Source organism: Carassius carassius, chromosome 11 (genome assembly GCF_963082965.1).
Source record: "Carassius carassius chromosome 11, fCarCar2.1, whole genome shotgun sequence".
Taxonomy (NCBI): Eukaryota; Metazoa; Chordata; class Actinopteri; order Cypriniformes; family Cyprinidae; genus Carassius; species Carassius carassius.
The window spans coordinates 15,649,526-15,672,551 of record NC_081765.1 but is presented as its reverse complement, the minus strand read 5'-3'; the positions used below and the strand labels follow the sequence as shown (position 1 = coordinate 15,672,551).

General features: G+C 35.8%; 1 protein-coding gene across 1 annotated transcript in view; it reads left to right on the top strand.

The window, feature by feature from the left end:
- LOC132152883 (LIM domain only protein 7-like) overlaps positions 1-19,676 on the top strand; it is a 26,248-nt gene extending 6,572 nt beyond the window's left edge. The window contains 24 exon segments of the mRNA XM_059561823.1: positions 369-1,012; positions 1,015-1,099; positions 2,935-2,964; positions 3,564-3,690; positions 4,115-4,251; positions 4,490-5,087; positions 6,258-6,476; positions 6,793-6,907; positions 7,200-7,361; positions 9,269-9,444; positions 9,561-9,624; positions 10,001-10,057; positions 11,978-12,003; positions 12,262-12,369; positions 13,316-13,408; positions 13,775-14,148; positions 15,410-15,466; positions 15,627-15,682; positions 15,872-16,030; positions 16,808-16,997; positions 17,101-17,352; positions 17,678-17,786; positions 18,781-18,883; positions 18,971-19,676. Coding sequence (XP_059417806.1) covers positions 369-1,012; positions 1,015-1,099; positions 2,935-2,964; positions 3,564-3,690; positions 4,115-4,251; positions 4,490-5,087; positions 6,258-6,476; positions 6,793-6,907; positions 7,200-7,361; positions 9,269-9,444; positions 9,561-9,624; positions 10,001-10,057; positions 11,978-12,003; positions 12,262-12,369; positions 13,316-13,408; positions 13,775-14,148; positions 15,410-15,466; positions 15,627-15,682; positions 15,872-16,030; positions 16,808-16,997; positions 17,101-17,352; positions 17,678-17,786; positions 18,781-18,883; positions 18,971-18,993 — 3,964 coding nt within the window. The 3' untranslated portion in view covers positions 18,994-19,676.
- The last annotated feature ends 3,350 nt before the right edge of the window (positions 19,677-23,026 follow it).

Sequence of the window (23,026 nt, the reverse complement as noted above, 5' to 3'; positions counted from 1 at the left end):
GTTGTGGTGTGGACTTTTCTATTCCATGAAATTAGAACAATTATTAAAACTTTATAGTTATCATGCCTTGTGTGAACCAGTCGTAATGATGGTCACTATGAACTGTTGTATGGCCTGCCTCATGATCCTTAAAAATACTTACTGTTTTTGTATTTAACTTTTAATAAATATATTTTTTGTAGTATCCTTTAGTATTTTGTGGCAGAGCAAACTGAGTCCACAAAATGCTGCTGTTACCTGTTAGCTGCATCCTTCTGCATGCACTAATCTGTTAACTTGCTTAGAGATTTTTACACTTCCATTTTCCTACTGTCCTCTTCCATGTTCTGAATCTTTTCTTTACACTTTTCTCTTTTCATTCACCACAGTTCTCAAACACAACCCCTCATGGTTGCTCAGCAGAGTGCAGGGCTGCATAAGTTAGAACCCCCTGATTTTTGGTCCAGAACGGATCCCGCTTCTGGCCCCCGACTCATCAAATGTGAAAAGCATTCCCTTCTAGGGCGTGAACACCCTAATGACCCATACAACGTTTCTGCCGACATCCTGCCTGATATGGAAAATGATGATATGTTTACACGTCGTACAAAAACCTTCCACTCAAGTGATGACCTGGCCAAGTTGAAGTATGGTAACTTCCTGTTGCCTCGCCGCAGATCGGAGGCCGATGTCATGGTAGTAATTCAGCCCCATCATGAAGGGGAACTTGTTTATCCTGACATTGAAAAAGATGATGTGGTTTTTCGAAGGGCTCAACAGCAAATCAACAATCGCTCTCTGTCTGGGGCCCCTGATAACTACCATCCTGTTCCTATTCCAGAGGCATGGGCTTTGCCACCAAAACTTCAGGCCAAGCTGATATGTGACCCAGTTGAACCCAGACAGCACAAACCCAAGCCAGAGATTAAACATGGAGCAGAACAGCACCTGAAAGCAGATGATATGCTACTTAGAAAGCTAAGGGCTTTAAATACCCAAGGAAAGAAGGAAATGGGAGCTCCCAGCATTTCTTTCTCTGCAGTGATGAAGATGTGCAGAGATGGCAAGCTATCAGAGAGGCCAGCTGTGTGCGATACTGGAAGAGGCTGATGGTGGAGAGGTTAGGTTTCTGAGCCTGCACAAATGCCTGTGTGCGCTTGTCATCATGATCATCCATTCTCGTGTTAACTCTGATCTTACTCTGGCAATGGTAGTTGTGTGAGTTTGATATGGGTGTGACTTTGATTGCATGAGACCTCCCACTTGATGAATGATTGTAACAGGTAGATATTTGGTTTTTCTCTTGATTTATGTTGGACTGGACTTTTACTAAAAATGTTGGTTTGATGAAGTCCTGATGTCAAAATGGTTCTGAGCTTTGAAATTTGATTCGTGATGTGTTTTATCCACCTTATTTTTAACATAAAAGTGGGGCACAGCCATTTTTAATTTGAGTGTGCAAGGCTTTCAGTTTTAGCCTCTTCCAGTAAAATTACTGTGCAAAAACAGTACATTATATTGCAAACTGGTATTTGTTATTTGTTTTATTACATTATATTTTTATGCTTTATGTACTTCATTATACTTCTAGTTATTAACCTACACTAAAAAAAATTGTCACTGGGTCGGTACCCAAAAGGCACACCTTTGTACCTAAACAGTCCATATTGGTAGCTTAAAGGTACATATTAGTACCTAAAATGTACATATTAGTACCTAAAAGATACTGCCCCAGTGACAGCTTTTGTACCTTTTTTTCTGAGAGTGTATAGTGGCTAATCAATCAGACGTTTATCACTTTAATAGGAAATAGCTTACTTTCATGATGAAAATAAGATGGATAAATGTTTTTTTTTTTTTTATTGGTCATTGATACATATTTCAGATAACATTATTGAAGTTTACTTTATCTAATAATATAAAAATAAAAGCATTTTCATTTATTTTAATTATTATTTAACTATTAACATAATTGAGTAAGGATGCATAAGCCTTGATTTGTACAGGAACACCAAAAAATGTGACATTTGCCATTCAGATGGATCTTTTTTTTCTCTTTGGAGAGACTGACCTATTTTCTTTGAACTGCATTTTGCTTGTGTTCAGTTAAATAAATAAATAAAAACTGATAGTTTTGGTGATAAATGAATCCAAGGAACCAATGCATCATGTACAGACTCCACTGCTTAGACTTTCTTTTAAGTAAAGTTTCCTAACAGGCTTTATATGGTGTGAGTGTATCCAGAAAAACCTGAGCAATGTCTATAAATAATCCAGTCAGACACATTCACTCTTTACGAGGTAAATTACAATGCACTTAAGCTCCAAATTCCCCACATTCTTGTGGAACTTGAATCCCAAGAACAACATTTAATTTGATTAGAGTTCATGTAATGTCGGAGCATTAAAAAGAGCAACCGCACTGTGATTGGTGGGGAATTCTACAAGTTTCCAGTGATGTAATTCCATACTTACTGTTTGCACATTTTAAATGTTAGACAGTCAGGTCTGTAATCTAAGAATTAACTGAATGTTGAAGCATGACGTTTATTGTAAAATAAATAACTATTATGTACTTGATCATAGATGGAGCAGTGTGACTAAACTCTTGACATAAACACCAACATTTAAAAGTTTGGGATGCTTTTTTAAAATAAATTAATACTTTTATTTAGCAAGGTTGCATTACATTGATCAAAAGTGACATTTAAAATGTTATAGTTAAAAATTCAACTTTGTCATCACAAGAATAAATTACATTTTAAAATATATAAACATAGAATATGGTTAAATTAAATTGTATTACATTTTACACTTTTGCTGTTGTAGTTTGATCAAATAAATGCAGACTTGTTGAGCATGCAACACTTTATTAGCCTTTATAGGTCAGTCAATAAAAACTGTCAATCATCAGACCAATATATGAATGTGTTGTGGTTCTCTTTGGTTCCCTAGACTGCTCCAGAAAAGCTCTGGTAGTGAAGGGTGAGTTGTGTCCGTGCAGGAATGGCACGTTTGTATTTGTGTGTGCTCTCCCCTACGTTAAGCACTGACACTCACTATGTACTCATAATGCTTTGATCTCCTTGGGCTGCTGCCCAAAGATTTTCACTCCAAAAGCAGTGTAGACTACAGATACACTCATTGCTGGCTAATTTAATCCAAATCTGTGTTCAATCGTGTCATTCTGGAAAAATCCAGATCATGAAAAGCACAGGTATTTCTGAAATGCGGAAGTATTGTACTCTCACAGACACATGAGTGGAAGTGATTGAATAGGTCACTCGTGGAATATTAACCCACTGAGTTGCCAAATAACATCTGTGACAACGCTGTTAAGACAGCTAATTGTGGCTTGAAGAATATTTGGAACACGCCTGCTTTACGTTTACTAACCCATCAATATTTTGTCTTGTAAATTTCTGTTATGTATGATTGCTTGATGAGAGCTGTAACACTTTAACTCATACCAAAAAGCTGAATGACTACAATCCATTAAATCGTTTTTCCATCCTAATGCATGTTTTGTTTTTCCTTAAGGAGTTAATCTGACTATTAATTTTTTGAAAAACATCTGTTTTCAGGAGCAAATCAGTGAGCGACATCACCGACAGTGAGACGAACCTCAGCAACTCTACGATGGAGTTGCGCATTGAAGAGCTGCAGAAGATGCATAGTCTAATTAAGGAAAGTGACGATAAGTGGCAAGATGTGAGTATCGGTTCACATTGCTTTGTTATCAATAATGTTTGTAGCTGCATCTGTTCAGCCTGTGGTTAAATGAAAGTTGAGACAAGTAAGATTTCCCCATAAGGACCTTGACTACTTCAAGCCACACAATCACAGCAATAATAAATAGTCTGTAACTGTTCAGTCGTACTATGTAGTGTGGATGACTGCGCTTCAATACAGCATTTAGGTCATATACGGGCCCCTAATTCACATGGGAAAAGGAGTCGGGTGGAGCCAAACAGGCAAAATAGGACACTGGCAAAATCTAGTCCTCCCTCACTTCTCAATCTGTCCTTGTATCTCTCCACCCTTCCCCTGACTGTCCCTCCCACTGCTACTGCTTATGAATAAGCACCTGTGCTCCAGATATGGAGGCTGAGCGTCATTCTCCTCATCTCTGCAGGATCTCTCAAGGTGGAAGAATAAGCGCAAGAGTGTGAATTCTGACATTGTGAAGAAGAAAGAGGAGAGGGAACAGATCGAGCAGATCACTTCAGGCACCAGGAAACCAAAGACCTTCAAGGAAATGCAGGAAGAGAGGTGAACATAGATTCCTTTCAATCAAATAGCAGTTTGAAGCTTAAACATTTTACACAGTCCAAAACTGTATATTTATGTATATTATGTATATTTATTTTGTGGTTTACTATAAAATGTTGCTGTTGCTTTTGCGAGAGTGTAGTCTGTTCTACTTTCTCTGATTCGTCGTCTGCTTAGTGTAAGAGTGTAATCTAATCACATTTCTTGTCCTGCCTTTCTCGTTCATGCCCCTTTGCAGAGAGAGCCGAGGGCAAAGCAACCACAGGGAAAGCTTTAACTCCATCACTGATGATGTCTTCGTAGAACCTGTACCCCGACGCAGAACTCTGCCAGTACATAGCAACACCATTGACACCCCTTACGCCCCCATGGACAAACCTTCAGTACCCTCCATACCATCTCTGAGAGAAACGGAACCTGTCACTGCCACAGATTTTCCTACCAAACGTGAACGCTCCGACCCAGATATCCCAGAGAGCCAAACAACGACCCAAAGCCTTCTGGATGATCCAGTGCCTTCGTTTTCCAACAGCAACTCCAGCCTGATTAAGCCCACCAGTGCTATCAAGCCCACCAGCGTCAGTAAACCCAGCAGCATTCTCAGCAGCTCAGAGTTGATTAGCAGCACTAAGCCAGTCGAAAACTCCAGTGGTCTCATTAGACCTTTGTATAAACCCAATTCAATGGATACAAAGCAGTCTGGGCTGGATCGAGTTTCTGCCTCCATCCCCAAGAGCTACCAGAGATCAGATAGCGCAAGACTTCCCTCCGTAGTAACACCCAGGCCATTCGGCACACAGTCCAACCGAATCACATCCCTTCCCAGAGCATTCACGGTGAGTGGATCTGCTTGGTCTCAAACATCTTGACATGTTTTAATAGCATTTTTATTTTTTAGTGAACATCTGTGAGAACATTGTGCTACTCAACATACTCTGTGATCAGTTTACAGTGAAACTGATTTAATTACAGCTTATTTGAATTATAAAGCATCTAACTAAGTTACACCCCAGAGTAAAAGTGTTAATTTTATTTATTAATTTTTTTGTGAGAAAGTTTCTCATTATTGAGTGCACCAGTCTGGTTCTGGAAGGGAAAAAATCATTCATTTTCTTCATAGATTTTTAACTATAACTTCTAAACACACCAACTGTGAATAACAAGATTGTTAATTAATGGTATATGCTTTTGTTGTCATCTAGCATTATTAAGTATTTAAATAACCATGTTTAACAGCGGAATTCCTGGAGACCAACTTCATTACCCAAAAATCCATAAATAAATAAATAAATAAACAAATCCACAAAACAGGGAATCAAAACAAGCAAATCACTCACCCAGTCCCATAAAGTACAGAGAATGATATAATCGAGTCAATCTCTTGATGCTATCAAACTACTAAAGCAGTTAATTCGCAGTTTTGTTCCTTTTGCTTATTCATGCCAATTCAAGTGCTTTTTTGCATTTTTTTCTGCTTTTTGCTTGATTCAAATCAAAGTTTGTAATGTTGTGTTTCACCTCATAGCTGGTTGGTTTAGTTTGTGGCTTGTAACTCTTTAACAGAGACATTAAAATCCCTATGAGAAAAAAAAATGAGTGGGGCAAAATGCTTCTGGAATCAATGCCACTCAAAAAAGTGGATGGGCACTGTTGCACTCTCTTCCTCTGTTTGAGCTATTTAGTTTTTAACCCAAACTTATCTCATGGTTGAAATGATCAGTCATTATCTAATTTAATTTAATTTAATTTGTAACTTTCTTAATATAAGAATGGGGTAGGAGTTTCTAAGATTTTTTTCTTCATCCTACTCCTGTTCTTCTTGCATTGAATGTATTTTTGTTGTGTTTGATGTGGCATTTCGTGTTGCATTACCATGAAAAGAGAATACATAAATAAATGAAAAATCTATTCTGCTTCATTCATTATAACAGTAAGGACAGAATACACCTCAAATAGAGTTTAAATTGGTTGCTAAAATACTTATATGATATTAAAAAATCTTTTAGATGGATGACTCTCTTAAGCGCACAAATGGAGAGACAGACAGCCTCAAGAAGACAACGTTTTCCAACCGCTATGCTCAATATATGAAAGATGAAGATACTTCCCAGGAAAGTCCTGTGCAAAGCAGTGATGAAGAGTGGAAAACCCCGTCTCCTGTCCCTCCAGTCAACAGGGTGTCCTCCCTGCCCAAATCTCCTTCCCCACTCAATCCTCCTAATGAGGTACAGTGTGATTCTCCTGAACTCACAAATCTCACCTACAAACTTGCAACTACATTCAGTTTTCTACAGTAAAAGAAAATTCCATACACAGTCGCAGATACATAAGCACATTATATTCATTAAATCTCCGCTTAATCCAGATCATTTAAATATATTAAAGCTACACTTTGGGGTCTGGGTTGCCTTTTTGGCATCTCTTTGGTACTCTCCCAAAAAACATTTTAGTTTATGGTCATATTAAAGTAAATACATTTAACATAGTAAACCACAAATCACTTTATTTTCTCTGTAGAAGTGACCTGTCTGTGTCTTCCAGGTTGACTTCAGTGAGATGAGGATCAGCCTGAACCAGAAACCCAACAGTGGTAGGGACTTCGGCTTCCAGAGCAACTGGGACTCCACTGGGGTCCGTGTCAAATCTGTAGTTCCAGGTAAAAGAAAAGTATAAAACCCTCAGATGTTTGTCGAACACATATATGTGCTGCTACAGCATATTGGGCAGATTTTTTTGCCCAACACAGCAATGAAACAAAATCTACAAAATGTACATGACTCTGCATGTATTGCTTGAGTTGCTAAATGTTAAAATGCTAAATCACGTTTAGAGATCCATTTGGCATCACCGTTATTATTTTTAGTCAAAAAAAAAATGTTTTGATGACCTTTCATGATTTGTAGCATCTGTATAGATATGTCTGTATGTTTGATTATGTGTGTGATAAGGCACACCAGCGGAGCACGGTCAAGTGAAGGTTGGAGATGAGATCCTTACAGTGAATGGCCACAGGGTAGCAGACATGAGCTATACTGAGTGGAAGAACAGTATGGAGGAGGCCTTGCGGCAGGGTAGTCTGCTTATGGACATCTGTAGACATGGCAAGAACAGTAAGTCCACACTATCTCACTAAGTGCTGCCCTCTTAAGACTTCATCTGAGTAAATTGCCTTGGAAAAGCTTCCGAAGTTAAATCAAAAGTAACCGAAATAACATTACCAGATCCTTTTGCTATGTATATAGCAGACTAAGTTCCTCTGTTCTTGCTTGACCCTGTTGTTAAAGTCTGAATATTCAGTAGTAATAATGTGCACATAATGTACAGTAGTGTATCCGTTTATGTTTGTCAGTTGTGTGTTTGGCTTGCTGGTTGTTGGTTTTCTTTTTTCACCTTTCAAAGGAACTCACATATTTACTCACATATATTCAGCCTCTATGCTGCTTTCTTCTTTTTCTTCTGCGGAACAGTAAAAAAAAATATATATATATATATATCTTAATAGATTAAAAATATCTACACTGCTATAGTTGACTGTCAAGCTCCAGTAAGGACTAAACCAAAATAATGTACATAAAGAAGTCCAGATGTTATTTTATTTGTGGAGCACATCTTTTAATTATGTATTCCACTGAAAGAAGTAACACAGATGAAAAGTAACAGTAATCATTTTTGAGTGATCTATTCCTTTAATGTCTACCTTCCTTGGCCTGGTGTCTACGGTGTATGATGTGGTATGCTTTTATTTCTTCCTAAACAGTGTGCATTATTTCTCATGATCTTAGTTTGTGGTTCTTTATAATGTCTGTGGTTCATATTTTCAGTGTTTACTAGCAGGCTTATGGTTTGTTACTGAAGCCAGATCAGGAGCCTCTTCTTCGTTTGTACATCTCTTAATACATCTTGAGATGATTTGAAAGATGCCGGATCTTCTAATCGTGATAACTGATTTGGTTCTTCAAACAATTTAGTGGATTTTATTAAAATATCTGGATTAAGTTGTCTAAGATTCATATATCATATATCTAAGACATCGTATAATTAAAAAAGACACCTGACAAAAAACTTGACAAATTTTTTGACCTTTATAAGGAAACAGCCAAATGAACAAAACTACATGCAATTTTATCTTTGAAGCAGATTTGTTATTAATTGCATTAATGAAAGTTTCACTCCCATAATAGCTGTCATCACTCAAATTAATGCATGACTCAGATTAACTGTATGTGTGTAAGACTCTAATACAATTATATTATATTATATTATATTATATTATATTATATTATATTATATTATATTATATTATATTATATTATATTATATTATATTAATTATATTATATTATATTATATTATATTATATTATATAATATTATATTATATTATATTATATTAGTTATTATTTTATCACAAATAAATCATTCAATTATTAAAACTGGCTGTGTCTATAGCATTATAGATTACACAACATTATAATATTATTTTCAAATAATATTATAAAATAATTTTATATAATTTTTAAATAATTATTATTTTAAATGATTGTCCCCAGATTAGTAGGGTGCTCTTGTAATAATGTAGTAGTGGCTGGGACAGATTTTAAATATCAATTCTGTTTAAAAAAATGTAATCTAATCCTGTTTACATAAAATAAGCCTGCTTCCGAGCAGGTTTAAGATAACGGACCTGTTGCTATGACAGCAACTCCAGGATGAGCGTCGAAGAACCAAATAATCCAAGATCATGGCAAATCGTCAACAATCAAATCCAGCTAACTGAGTTAGCAATGTACGAAGAACAGGCCCAGAGGGCATCTGTAAGCTAGTTGGTAAACCCTTTGTGTGTGGAGCTCATTCTGACTGCATGGCAGGGGAAGGTGGTCTGTATTTCATTCCCGCTGTTAAGAAGTATTATTCGGACACATTCAGTTTTCGTATCTGTCTGTAATCGTATATTTGATTTCATAGTTTTCTAATTCTGTGGTTTTGAAATAAATGGTTTTGTTGACATGCCGCAATCAGACTGGGACAGAGACCTACCTTCCCTTCCATTTAAAAGCCATAAGACCGTCAATCTGACCAGTCTGGATCCTCTAGGTCCCTCTGAGCCATACCTCAGCACCAGCCTGGATTTCACATCCCAAAAAACCAAGGATACGGTCGTGAAAACTGTGAATGCCAGCTCTCAGCCTGGAAATGTAAGCAGACTATTATTAATCACTTACATATGATATACTTAATTTTAGTTTAAAATTGTATTTGGATGTATTGTAATGGCCCTTTCTTTAGACTAAACAGATGACATTTTTCACAGAATTATGGTTCGAATGGGATAAATGGTGGTTTCCATGAGGATTCAGAGACTGTGAATAATAAAGGTAAATCAATTCTTTTTTCAGCTTATCGCTTGGAAACATTCTGTAAAACTTTTTTGAATTATGCTTGTTTTATTAAATGCATGTTGTGCAGAAAATGTGTGAGGAAAAAATGAACCTTGTTAAGAGATTGTTTAATAGCTTGAGAAGAATGCTTGTTTTTGATTAACTTAAAACAGTGAAATAGCCCAAAGTAAAGATTTCCAAGTATCCAAGCACTGTACACATGCTATGTTTATATAACGTTTTTCTGCCTACATTTCTACAAGAAAGCAGTGTGAATTAAGAATTAATTGTTAAATTTAGTTCCCCATGGTGCCTGGGACTTTTTTCATTTGTACAAATTCAACGTCTTCTAACATTTTTATCTCCCATGTAGAATCTGAATCCATTACTATGAAAAACTTAAAAAGGAGGTCCGAGTTTTTTGAACAAGGTAACAGAACAGCACCAGTCAAGTGCTGGTGTGTTCAGGCTTTGTGTTTCGGGGGCTGTGGGTAAACCGCCAAGTCTTCATCCTGCCATCCTCCTCCCCTCATAACCTCTGCAGAGCTCACAGTCAGTTCTCTGTGGTAAAGGGGGGTTGAGTTTACCTTGTCCACTTCCATCTGGAGTGCTGACATGCTGTCTACAGGAGTCTGAGTACTTTAAAAAGTAGAGGAGCCTTGATGAGTAAATAGTGCATAGTAGCAAAACAGAATAGTTCACCCTAATCTTTTTCCAAAGCCTCTATGACAAAGGAAGAAGAGTGTTTTCAACGCTTTTTAAGGGTAATTACAATTAATGTGACCTGAAGCTATCAAGCTTCAAAAGGGACACAAAAATCACCATAAAATTTCATAAAAAAATTCTCCATACAACGAAATTCCAAGCCTCCTGAAGTTTAGTTTTGTGTGAACAGCAGACCAAAATTTAAGTCAACATTCACAAATAATCTTCCCTTCCTATGGTCTGTTAATCACTTCGGCCAGATCAGAGTAATAAAGTTGAGCTGATTCATTTGTGAATCTGGCTGAATCATTAATAAGTTATTTAAACTTGTGAACCAAATCCACTGATTCACTTCATGAATCAGATATAAATCCACATAAGAAGCTTTAGGGCAGCTGCCAAGAATTTCTGTTAATAACCTCTTGAAGTGTGGTTCAGAGCTCTTTTTGTTAACTAAAACTAAGGCTATTACATTTTTATTATTATTATTAATTGAAATGGCACTTAAGTTAAATAAATATTAGATTGAATGAAACTTGGAAATGTTGAATGAAACTTGACAGTAAGTTTTGGTACTAAAATGACTAAAACATAAAAAGTAAATTAAAAAATAAATAGATTATTATTTTTTTAAATGACAATAGCAATAGCAAAATTACTAAAGCTTTCAAACAAATTTCAAAATAAAAGTTTAAAAATAAAGGCGAATTCAAAATATTAATGAATACTGTAACCGTACATAAAAAATTCAAAAATAATACTGGTTCTTTTTGATTATTAAATAAATCCATAAAAATTCAAATTTGTCACATTGCCAGTGATTGTTGTTGCGTACTTTACCCCAGATCACAAAACCTGATTGAAACATTGATGACTTTTGGTTGCTTTGTCACTGTCAATGCGAACAGACGTTAAATGTTTTAAAAGTCGTTTAGCTTTTTTCCTTTTTCTTATGTATAAAGACCTCTTAAAAAGACAGCATGTCAGGAACTATACCAACATACAAAGCACTCTAAATAAAATAAAAAAATAGGAGACTACAACAGACAGACAGTCCATATCTTTCTGATACCTGCTGCATTAATATGATATCAGAGAATTTCCCCATAGGTAAAAGTGAAAGAATTTAGGATGAGACAGATATGAATATGAGCCTGTACAACCTTCTCACAATCAGCTCAGTCTTGCTGTTTATCCCTGATTATAAGAGCAGCTCAGGGAAAGAAATCCGTAATCAGTGTGGATTGTGTTGGTATTGTGTTGTGAATGTGAATAATAGTGCATGCTGTGCTGGACATGGATGTTGGGTTTTGTTTTACTAATAACCAGTGCTTTTGCATGTGATATTGCATTTGAAAACTGGCCAAAGGTGTTTATGCATTATTCATCTGGTTTTGTTAATTGACGACTTTGCATGTGTTTGTTCATCATTGTCATTGCATGTGGCTCTAATTTAACATTTATTTTATGGAACTGTTGGGGTTATGGGCTTCTTATTTAAGAAGATTTTATTCTGTGAGATATTTGGGATGGAATGCTGTTCATATGTTCTCTTCACACTATCGTGGAGGGGTTTATTCAAAATAAAGGCTAAAATGTATATTTTGAAAAGCATCTGATTGTAGCTGTTTTTTTTTTTTTTCAGGTGGATCCGATACAGCAATATCAAATGTAAGTTAAGTTTTCATTGTTTTCTTTTAATCAAACCACTGTTGTTGACAGGCATATGATCAGAGTAAGTGAAATATTGTATGTCGTTTAATCCATGATGCTGCTTAGTGTTTTGGGGCTTGGCTACAAAAAGATCTCTTTGGATCTTTGACAAGACAATGTGACAATGCAAGATCTTGGAAAGGACATCTGTGATATTTTACTTGACCAGTGTTTAGTCAAGAAAGAGTTTTTTTACAGAGTTTTCTACTTCTGTAGCTGCCAATTCCCTCCATCACTACATCCACTGCACGCCACTCCTGGGACCCAGAAGAAGAGCGCAAACGGCATGAGAAGTGGCAGAAAGAGCAGGAGCACTTGCTGCAGGTGAACATTAAAGCATTTGTGTTGTTAATGCATTTGGCTTTATCAAGAAATGAACAACATATAATTATGTAAAAAAAAAAAAGATTGCAGAAATATATATATATATATATATATATATATATATATATATATATATATATATATATATATATATATATATATATATACATGATAGATAGATTTGATAGAAAGTTTGAATGTAAACTATAGTACATTTAATAATGCACACTGCTTCTTAAATCTATTTTGTATCTTTAACATAAATTGACAACCACCGTAATAATGCAGGTGGTAAAAGAGACTGCAATATGAAGAATCAGTTCATCAAAAGTAGCTTTTTCCACAAGATGTACAGAGTCATTCACGCAAACACTAAACACCTTCATGGTAACAGACATGACACTTAAATAATGAAATAAACATTCATTAAACAATAGATGAAGTAACATAAACTTCACATGTACATGACTGATAACAAACATGACAATTATTAAGAAACATGATTATTTAAACAAAATACTTTCAAATGTGGAGTGTCACGCAGGGAATCCTGGGAATATCAGTTTACAGTTTTTTTTACTGTAAATTATACGTTAATTTGTTCTTTTTTTACTTCTAAAAATTACATGAAAATTACCTGAAATGCCTGGTTAAATCTTTTTACATGTATATAGTACGGGAACTTACTGTTAACCTATTAACTAATTATTATTATTATTATTATTATTTTACAACAGTAGCGTTTTTACAATATTTTACAGTTCAAATTACCCTCATTTTTTTTACAGTGTACTAATGCATTGTTTTGTTAATAAATGGAAAAAAAGCTCTGTGTAATTATGCATTTTGTATTTTTGAGGCATTGTTTAGCTACAATCAATGGTCTTTTTTTATTTTGTTTTCATCCTCTCTCCCTCCTGTTTTACTCTTGCTCGACATGCTGCAGGAGAAGTACAAAAAGGACCAAGAAAAACTGGATGAGGAGTGGAGAAAGGCACAGAAAGACCTTGAGAAGGAGAGCTTCAAGAAACATCAGGAGGTATATGTGATATTTTATTTATGTATTTATTTATTTAATCCCTTGTGTTATGCAGGGAAGTATTCTATGGATCCCTAAGCTATAATTAGATCATATCCATAAGAGAATGTATATTCCAATAAATAAATGAATAAATACATACATATACATAAATAAGATAATTCTGGAAAGTAACTGAATTAACACAATTTATTATATTGTATGTAAATGTATGTTATTTCACCTGTAGCTTAACCAGGGCATGCAAACAATTTTTACTTATTTCTTTTTAAATGGTACACATCTGGCAGATACTAGGGGTATGTAAGCGTATCACACTGTCACGGTCAAACACCAGAAAAAAATCTTTTGATTACTGTTGAACAGGAGATGCTGCGTTTAGACGAAGAGAGGAGAAAAAGAGAGGAACAAGAGCACCTTGAGGAAGAGAAGAAAAAGAGAGAAGAAGAGAAGAAAATAAGAGAAGAGGAGAGACTGCGTTTCGAGGAAGAGAGGAGAAAACGACAGGAACAAGAGCGCTTTCAGGAAGAAAAGAAGAAGAGAGAAGAAGAAATGAAAAAAAGAGAGCAGGAGAGACTGCTTCTAGAGGAAGAGAGGAGGAGAAGGGAGGAACAAGAGCGCCTTGAGAAACAGAGGAGGAAGAAAGAAGAGGAAGAGCGCTTCCTTCAGGAAAAAGAGAGGAATAGAAGAGAAGAGGAGAGGAGGCGACTAGAAGAGCAGAAGAGATTTCATGAGCAAGAGTGAGTCATTTCAACATCATTACCTGGTTTCTCTTATTTGAATTAATGTCCCATCTCTCATTATCTTTGTTATACTGATATTAATGTATAATTTTCTCAAGCATGCATGTCAGTTTTGTTTACTTCCAGAACAATAACAAGAATGGCACTGAATATCATGCTTGACAAATACTGCTTTAAATACCAAAGTAACCCGACTAAATTAACATTGTTTGTGTTAGGGCTCGGAAGTATGACACTGCAAATTTATGCGTCCACCGATATGTACATATTCAGAGCAATGAAGAAACATGTAACAATGCCAATAAAAAGAAAAAAAAGGTTAAATGGATGGAAACAAAGATTTTATGATAAACAAAATTAATTTGTTTAGCTGAAGTACAGTCACAGGTGTATGTATATTGTCTATTTTAAAGCACCTTCAAATGCGGCTTAATCAGTCAGAATTTAGAGTGTTATATCCATTTTATAATTAAATTCATTAGTTTTACTCTCTAGTCTTTGTTATTGCATGATGACAGGCGTGGCATTCATTTACTATGACAAATCTTAACTTTTAAATAACCAAATAAGATAAAATGCCTTTCATTTATTGAATATTTAATTCAGTGAGTTGCCAAATACCATTACCGCGTGGTTATTTAATAGTATTGTCGGAAAGTCTGCAGTTGTTAAGAATTTGTATTTTGTTTTTTAACAATTTTAAGAAATTAGGAAACTAATGCTAATTACTAATGTTTTCTAATGCTAATATGTTTTAAAATTAAATTTATTCCTGTGATGCAAAGCTGAATTTTCATTACTTCAGTCTTCAGTGTCACATGATTCTTCAGAAATCATTCTAAAATGCTTATTTGGTGCTCAAGAAACATTTGATATTATTATCAATGCTGATGCATTTTTGAACATTTTTCAGTATTCTCTGATGAATAGAAAGTTCAAAAGAACAGCGCTTTTTTTAAATATATATTTTTGTAATATTATATTAGTGTTTCAGTGTAGAAGTAGTTTATTAATTTAGTCAATTGTTTGTGAGTTTTATAGCAAAAATAACTAAAGTAGGCCTATTTGGTGATACATGCCATTACTGCAATACAAAATACTCATGCCATTATTTAAGAATTTGGTCATACTTCCCAGCCCTAGTCTGTTTTTTGACTCATGCATTATTAACCGTACTAATTTGTCTTCTGTTAATGTTGTTCAATCATGACTGTGTGAACATCTGCATGTCTGTGCTGATTCTGCTGTTTGGCCACAGTAAGGTGGACTACTTTGGCTATACCAATGTTTACCCTCAATTATCCCACTCACACAGGTAATAGGACTGTTTGCACTCCCATTTGTGTTTAATAGAGTTGTAGATGAATTAAATGCTTTCAGGCTATGCATCCATACAGGATTTATACATTGATAAGATCTTTCATCTGTATGTCTGTCAGACTGAGTAATCTTGTTTCTTCCAATCTGGTTTGCAGATCCATTTCGAAATCTACTCCAGAACTTGATGAGGTTGCAAAACCAGATATTAAAGGTCAGTGCCGCTTTTTTCTGTTCCCCTGAACTTATATGTGTGTTTATTGTTCATTTAACCAATAAGGAGCCGCTGAGACATCATTATGTAAAGGATCGTGTCAGATTCCTCAAGAGTGTGTTGTCAGAGTGTCACACACTTTAAGGGCTGGAGTTAGACGGGTGCTGTAGAGTCTGCGGCTCTCTGCAGGTGTGTACGGCAGACACAGGGGTTTGGCAGGATGGCTGCTGGAAGAGGAACTGAGGCGAAAGAAAAACCCTCAGATCCAGAAAGAGCAGGCAGCAAGTGAGCTAGAGATTGAGAGGAGAAGCATCCTCAATGCCATGAAATACAGAAACCCAGAGAGAGGTGGGCACTGCTCGACCCACACCGATCAATCAGCCCAACCAATCAGCTCTGCCTGATTTATGCAAATTTGACAGATGCAAATGTCAGGAAAATCATTTGTAATCGAGCCTGTGTCCACGTGATCAGTGTGCATTTGATTTAAAAACTGTGATATAAAAACATTGGGGTCCAAAAGTCTGAGACCACTAGTGGAAATGCTATATATATATTTATATATATATATATATATATATAATTGTTTTATAATGATCTAATATATATTAAACTACTATTTAAAAGTTTGATGTCTGTAAGTTTCATCAGTAATTAGTGCTTTTATTCAGCAAGATGAATGAAACTGTTTGATAGTATTAGTACTTTTTCCTTGTTACAGAAATATAATTTCAAATAAATGTTCTTTTGAACTTTCTATTCATCAAAGATTCCTGGAAAAAGTATCAGTTTCCACAAAAATATTAAGCAGCACAATTAGTTTCAATGTTTGTTTGTTTGTTTGTTTTTTGAGCCCAAATCACCCCATTAGAGTGATTTTTAAAAGTTCATGTTCAAGAAGGTTCAAGAACATCTGACCATTTGTGCTGGTTTATTACCAGGTTTACATTATATTTTGAATCCCAGATATCCACTGTGGTCTCAAACATTCAGGCCCTACTATATATAATTGGTTGAAGATGATCTGAAATCAATAACTCTTGCTCTGGATGTCTACCAAGTTTATTTACAACTTTGTCGCTTTGTTATTAATTGGTCATTTTTGTCTGTTGTTGGCTCGAGCAGCGAGCGGTGGTCTGGGTGAGTTCAGTAGAGACTATAAGAAAGAGCCTCTGTCTCTGGCTGAGGTTGAGAGGCAGCAGATCATTCAGGAAATGAAGAAGAAGACTTCCTTGAACACAGACAACAGCTGGATTCGCCAGCAGAGCTCTGCCAGTGTTACTGCCAAAGAACCAATTGATCTGCCCATCAGGAGGTCAGTATTTTGTGACAAAATTATAAAATAAAATAATAAACAACTGGGATGCAATTAATGTGAGCTTCAAGCATAAACAATAACAAACTCACTTTGCTTGCAGAGGCGAGTCACTTGACAACCTCGATATGCCTCGTTCCTCTTGGAGTTCACCATGGAGCACATCTAACAACACCTCGTCCATACCAGACTACAGCCGGCCTCATTCGTCCCTCTCTGGCTCCTTGTCCTACCAGAGTGGACGTCCAGGGTCTGCCACTATGCAGTCATCTCAGTCCATGAGCTCCGTCAGGCAGTCCTGGTCCCCATCTGCAACTACACCAGAGCCAGAGCCTCGAGTTCCACCGCGGAACAGGTATTCCTCACTAAGAGGAAATTGTCATTGTTCTCTATAAACACTCTAAAGCATTTTATGCTTGTGTAGATTCACAGAAATTTTGCTAATGTGACTGCAGTTTAATATATTTTTGTTGACATTTTGTATGATAAACCATTTTGATACTGTCTTGGGCTCGTAAAATGAAACCATTTGAGATCCACTGATTTAAACCACACCACCCATCCATTCCCATGAGTCTACCATATTCTTGCTGTATTCAAAATGTGTTTGAACCCCACATGAGCCATTGGCTGTTCAAGTCTGTGTTATCGGCCTTCAGATTATGTTTTCTGTAATCTAGGTCAGTGAGTAGCAGGAAAATATGTTCGCTCTGTAATACACCACTGGGCAAAGGAGCAGCCATGATCATCGAGTCTGTGGGGCTCTGTTATCATTTGAGTTGTTTCAAGGTGAGCATTCGGCTACTTGGAGGTCAGGTCCAGCCTGACTTCATCAGGGACTAACCTGACTAATGTGCTCTGCCTGCTTTTACAATTATTTAATCAGTTTGGTTTGTTGCCCCATAAACTCGATCAAAATGTCAACCCAGAGAATCAAAATACCAGTTCTAGCTGCTTCATGGATAACGACACAGACAGAACTGCAATGTGACTTAAGACTCTCATTAATTTCTCTCAAACCATCAAAAACAAACCATGTGCATTCTAAAGGCTGGACTACATAAATCTGTTTCTGCCAAAAATATGTGTGATTTTGCTTCTATAACATTGTTGACCTATGAGAATTTTGATTGCATCTGTGCTAAAAACCCCATCCAGTAAAAAAAAAAAGAAATTGTGTATATTTTGCAAGGGAGAATAATGTTATCTAAAAATGTTCTGTAATCAAGCACACTTTATGCATACTATTAACATGCAGTTTATGTGTCTGGATCACAGTACTGAAGTCCCAGTTAAGTACACCAAATTTCAGTAATCTGCTGAATCTTCCATAAATTGGTGTGCACCGTGCATAATCCATTTAGCATATTTATATCATGATTCGGATGCTAATACAGCAGACAAGTGTTTGTAAATAAATTATGCTATCAATGGGCATAATTCTTTCTTATTGAATTTCTTCCTGAATATATTGCAATGCCTCTAACTTCAGAGCAGCTAATCTAGAGCTTAATCATTCCACTCATAATTCTCCAAATGCCAATCATTTGTATTTCATCTTCTCATTCATATTGCATTGTCCTCCTGCTAATCTTGTTGTCGGGTTATTTCTGGTCCTTTCAGCTGGTGTTATTACTTCAATTTAATATCCTCTTATACTGCTGCCATTGACCTCAAGCTAAGATTCTCTATCTCACTCTTTTATGGATGTGAGTGAACGATACAGCTTGACATGGAGGATTCCATCTTTCTAACAATGTGTTCTTTCATCTTGCGTTTACAGTGCATTAACTGCAGGTCTGATTTGGGAGGCTCAGAAGCAGGAGCAGAAGTCAGAATACGAAAGCAACAGCTCTATTGTAACACCTGCTATTCCCGACTCAAAAGTAGGCCACACATCTCTGCAGTATATGCGGCTCAGTTACATAGATCACCAAGTGATTTCTTTAAGAATGATTTTTCTCTCTTTTCAGCTGCGCAGCCCACAGACATGTGATTTCACTGTACTGCAGCAGATCGAGGAGGAACCAATCACAGACTAGGAACTGTAAACACTGGGAGCGTGTTGGAGATGTGATGAACATTGGGTGATTTAGTCAGCCTTGATTATTCAATGAGCTTCTATTCTTCCTTTTTTTACTTATGAGAGGGTGAGATTCTGTCTGAGGTTATGTCTATTTGAAAGTATTAGAAACTGTTTGTACAAAAGGGATGTGCATGTACCTGAAAATGAACTATGCATTTAAAAATATAATTCATACACTGTCTTTTTCATCATCACTTATTAAATATTGTGGTGACTTCTAGCTGGTTAACTGATATCTGTATGGTCCTGAAAGTGTTTATAGTAGTTAATAGAAATATGCAAATGTATTGTTTTTGCTTATCTAGGTTTCTCCTGCAATCATTTCTATATAAGGTTTGCTGACAAATATCCTTTAATTAAACTTAATCTGTGTGCTTTTTTGTGTTCTGATGGGAAGAGATGACTAAGGATAAATCCATTAAGAATTTATTTAAAAGTGGCATGGTTAGAAAGCAGCACTCATTAGTTATGCACTCTTTCGTTGGTAGCATCTATTTTATGCATCTGAGCAATTTCTCTACAGGGGGATACATTTAGGAACAAAAGCGGCATGCTCAGTAATAATTGTAAATAAAATTCTGAACTCTAATAGATTTCCTGAGTGTGATTTACTTGACTGATCTCTCAATAATCAGATTTTATTTCATTACTGCCTCCAAATGACATTGGTTTGACTTTCATAGTGTTTATAGCCTCATCACAGTCACAGGGGATTTCAATCCAATAACTTTTCCAATGTTTCATGTATTTTTATCGTACTGCAGTACTAAACTGCATTTGCCATTATACTTGTCAATGAGTGTGTATTTTTGTTGCAGTTGCCTAATAAGATTACATCTGCACACTGAAATCTTCTGTTTGGAATTCACTGCTAGTCCTGTAAAAGTGAATCTGATTTATCAGAGCCTCAGGAGCCTTACAATAATATTACTGTTCAGATTATAAGTAGACAGAAAAAGAGGAGCCCTGCAATTCATGAAGCCAGAACAGTTTTTTTTTATTCTTCATACTTCTAATGGACAGCATTAGCTGTTTCTCATATCAGTGTAGTCCTGCCAAACAACAAGCAAGTATATAAAATATAGCAAGTATACCAATATATACATTATACATAAAAAAATATAAAAAAAATCTTCAGATTGCCTTAGCTACTTTCTGTCTCCCTCTGTGCCGTCTTTTTACTGTGGAGGGTACTTCTGGCTACAGTGGCACTTACCATTTTGACAATTTTAATAACCTGAAGCTAAAAGGTAATAGTTTTTTCCAGATATGGAACATCTAGACAGAGTTTCCTTCCAGCAGTTTCCCACTCAGATTTGTATCTTTAATCTTAATCCACAATTGATAACCTTCTGTTTCATCTAGAATGTAAAAATCTTGTAGTTTACTATTCATTATCTAACTCATTTTTTTTTTTTTGCCTAACATTTATTTATTATATTTCTTTTACTGAATTTAATTGATCTTTAGTTTTATTTCATTTTTATATTTATTTTGCTACCCGTTTTGTTTTGTGATGTTATCGTTCATTAGTCACATGGTATTTACAGCGCAGGTGACTGGCTCAAAAAGCAAAAAAATGACCGATTTCAGTTAGGTGGAGTCATGCGCTATCTGACAGCGCGATGAAAGGAAACGTGCAGCTTTCTTCAGGTATAATAGACCCCTTGGCTGTATATAAAAAAAAAAACTTCGTCTTCCAATGCTTCGGGATTCACCAGCATAGAGTTTCTGATTTCCGTCGTTTCTAATTGAAGCGTAATCAGCTCATCGGGGCGCTGTAGGCATAGAAGAAGAGTTCATTGACCTGTGGAACATGCATGAAGAGATGTTTGAAGTTCAGTTCAAGAGGTGCTACAAATGTACTATCTCATTATCTGAGTGTCTAGTTTTGGTGGGATAGAGGATTTCGACCTGCTCTCTGGACTGATGCTAATTTTAGTGCGCATTATTGATGTCAGCCATGTGTAGTTAGTTACCATGGTTTTAGCTTCGCACTGGTCATCACTACACTTCTCTAATCTGACATGTTCGCTCAAACACTTAGAAAGTGATGTGGAAAATTCTATTCAAAACCACTCGAAAGAAATTATTACGTTAAAATGTAAATACTATTTCGGTATACTTATTTTTATTTTACAGTAAGGCTCTTTAATGTAAGAAATATGCTTTTTATTCATGTTTTTATTCTTATTTTATAGTTATTTTCCCTATCTGCTGTGTTTGATGTAGTGTTATTTAACAATTACATATATACGATCACAGTATTTTTTCATATTTTGAATTAGCTTTCAATTTGTTTTCAGTTTAATTTAGTTTGTATAAGTAACTTTAAATTGTTAGTAATTTTATTCATTCAACTTCATCTTATTTTGCATTTCTCATTTTCGTTTAAGTTTAAATGTTAAGTTTTGTTTTATTAAATTTTTTATTACAATTACCGATAATAACTTATAGTTTTCCTTTTAGTTTCAGTAACAATAACACCACTGGTTTGATTCAAGGACAGTTACTGAAGTCGTTTGCCTGCATCTCTACAGTTTTTAGTCAAATTATGATTAAAATAAAAGTAATAAAAGGACATATTTGTATATATATATGTTTAGGTTATGCCATTAAAAGTACTTGTCTGGTAGTAGCATTTAAGTTGAATGGTACTCTAGTCCAGCAAAGTGGTATTTGGAGATCTCAACATCTTTTAGATTGAACACGGTGTCAAACTTGTATGCTATCTCATGATTGCTCCTTTTAAGTTTAATTAATTGTTTTGGTTTTTTGGGGCTTTTACTACTTTTGTTGTCTGTGCCTTTTCTCAACAAGATGTTCCTTTGTCAGGATAAGCAGAAGCTTCTTCGGGCACTTTGAAAAGGATTGTTCTAGGACCTTTGATGAAGTGAAAGCAAATTAAGTTATTTTCTGATGTGTCCCGGACTGTAGCTCTAGGCAACTTTGGATCGATTAAAGAAAAATAATGTTCCTGCTCTGTCCTGATGTTTTGAAGACAAACATACACTTGCTTTTTATTCAGCTCATATTTCATTTTTCAACACCTCTGTATGCAGAGATCCATTTGGATGTTATAGTTATCCTGTTTTAGGCAAATTGCAGAGCCAGTTGAGTTTTTCCTGCTTTTCTATTTCTTTTTCCCCATGGCTTGGTATTATCAGCGTTTATGTGCAAGAGGCTCTTGTTGTTTCGTGGAGGTGGGTAATATGGTTATCAGCTGAAGTGGCCATTAAACCACCACTTCATAACCTGGCAGTAATATGCAGTGCAACCCTCAATCAGGTTTTTAGATGCCGTATACTGTAGTTTCTCCTCCGCACTTTAGAGCCAAACACAGACATGAGAGGTGAGTGGACACCTCACTGAAGTGGATGAGGGAAGGATTCTTTCAGGTGTGAGAATCAAAGGAATTTTTTAAAATGGGGCAGAGCACCCACTCTCTCTCAGTCAAATGGAGATTTGGTGTGAGGGTAGAAAGTGATTTCATTTTTTATATCAAGACTTAAGGCGAGTGCGATCACTGCAGGCACTGATTTCTAATTTCCCTTGATGGCATACATCAAAGATCCAGTCTATATTTGTCTTCTATCTTACTGTACCGCTCTGTCTAATGCTTGGCCTCCAATGAAATGAGCTGGCGTTTCATTTTAAGTAGCATGGAAAATGTTTCACTGCTCATGAATGATAAGGTTTTCACAGCTGGAGGACGCAGATATGCTTGAAGGTTTATGCCAAGAGGATGTTTTCTCTCCTGCTGTGAATTTAGCTGCCATTGTGCTGTACTGGACATGGAGGGGAACATTAATTTGTAAATTATGTATGGGATGAAGTTTAGGGTGTATTGGAGAATTAGATTCGCAAGCAGATTTTGGTTTAGACACAATCACACTTTTAAAATCCTAAAAAGGCACATTTGCACTTGATAAATCCAATTATG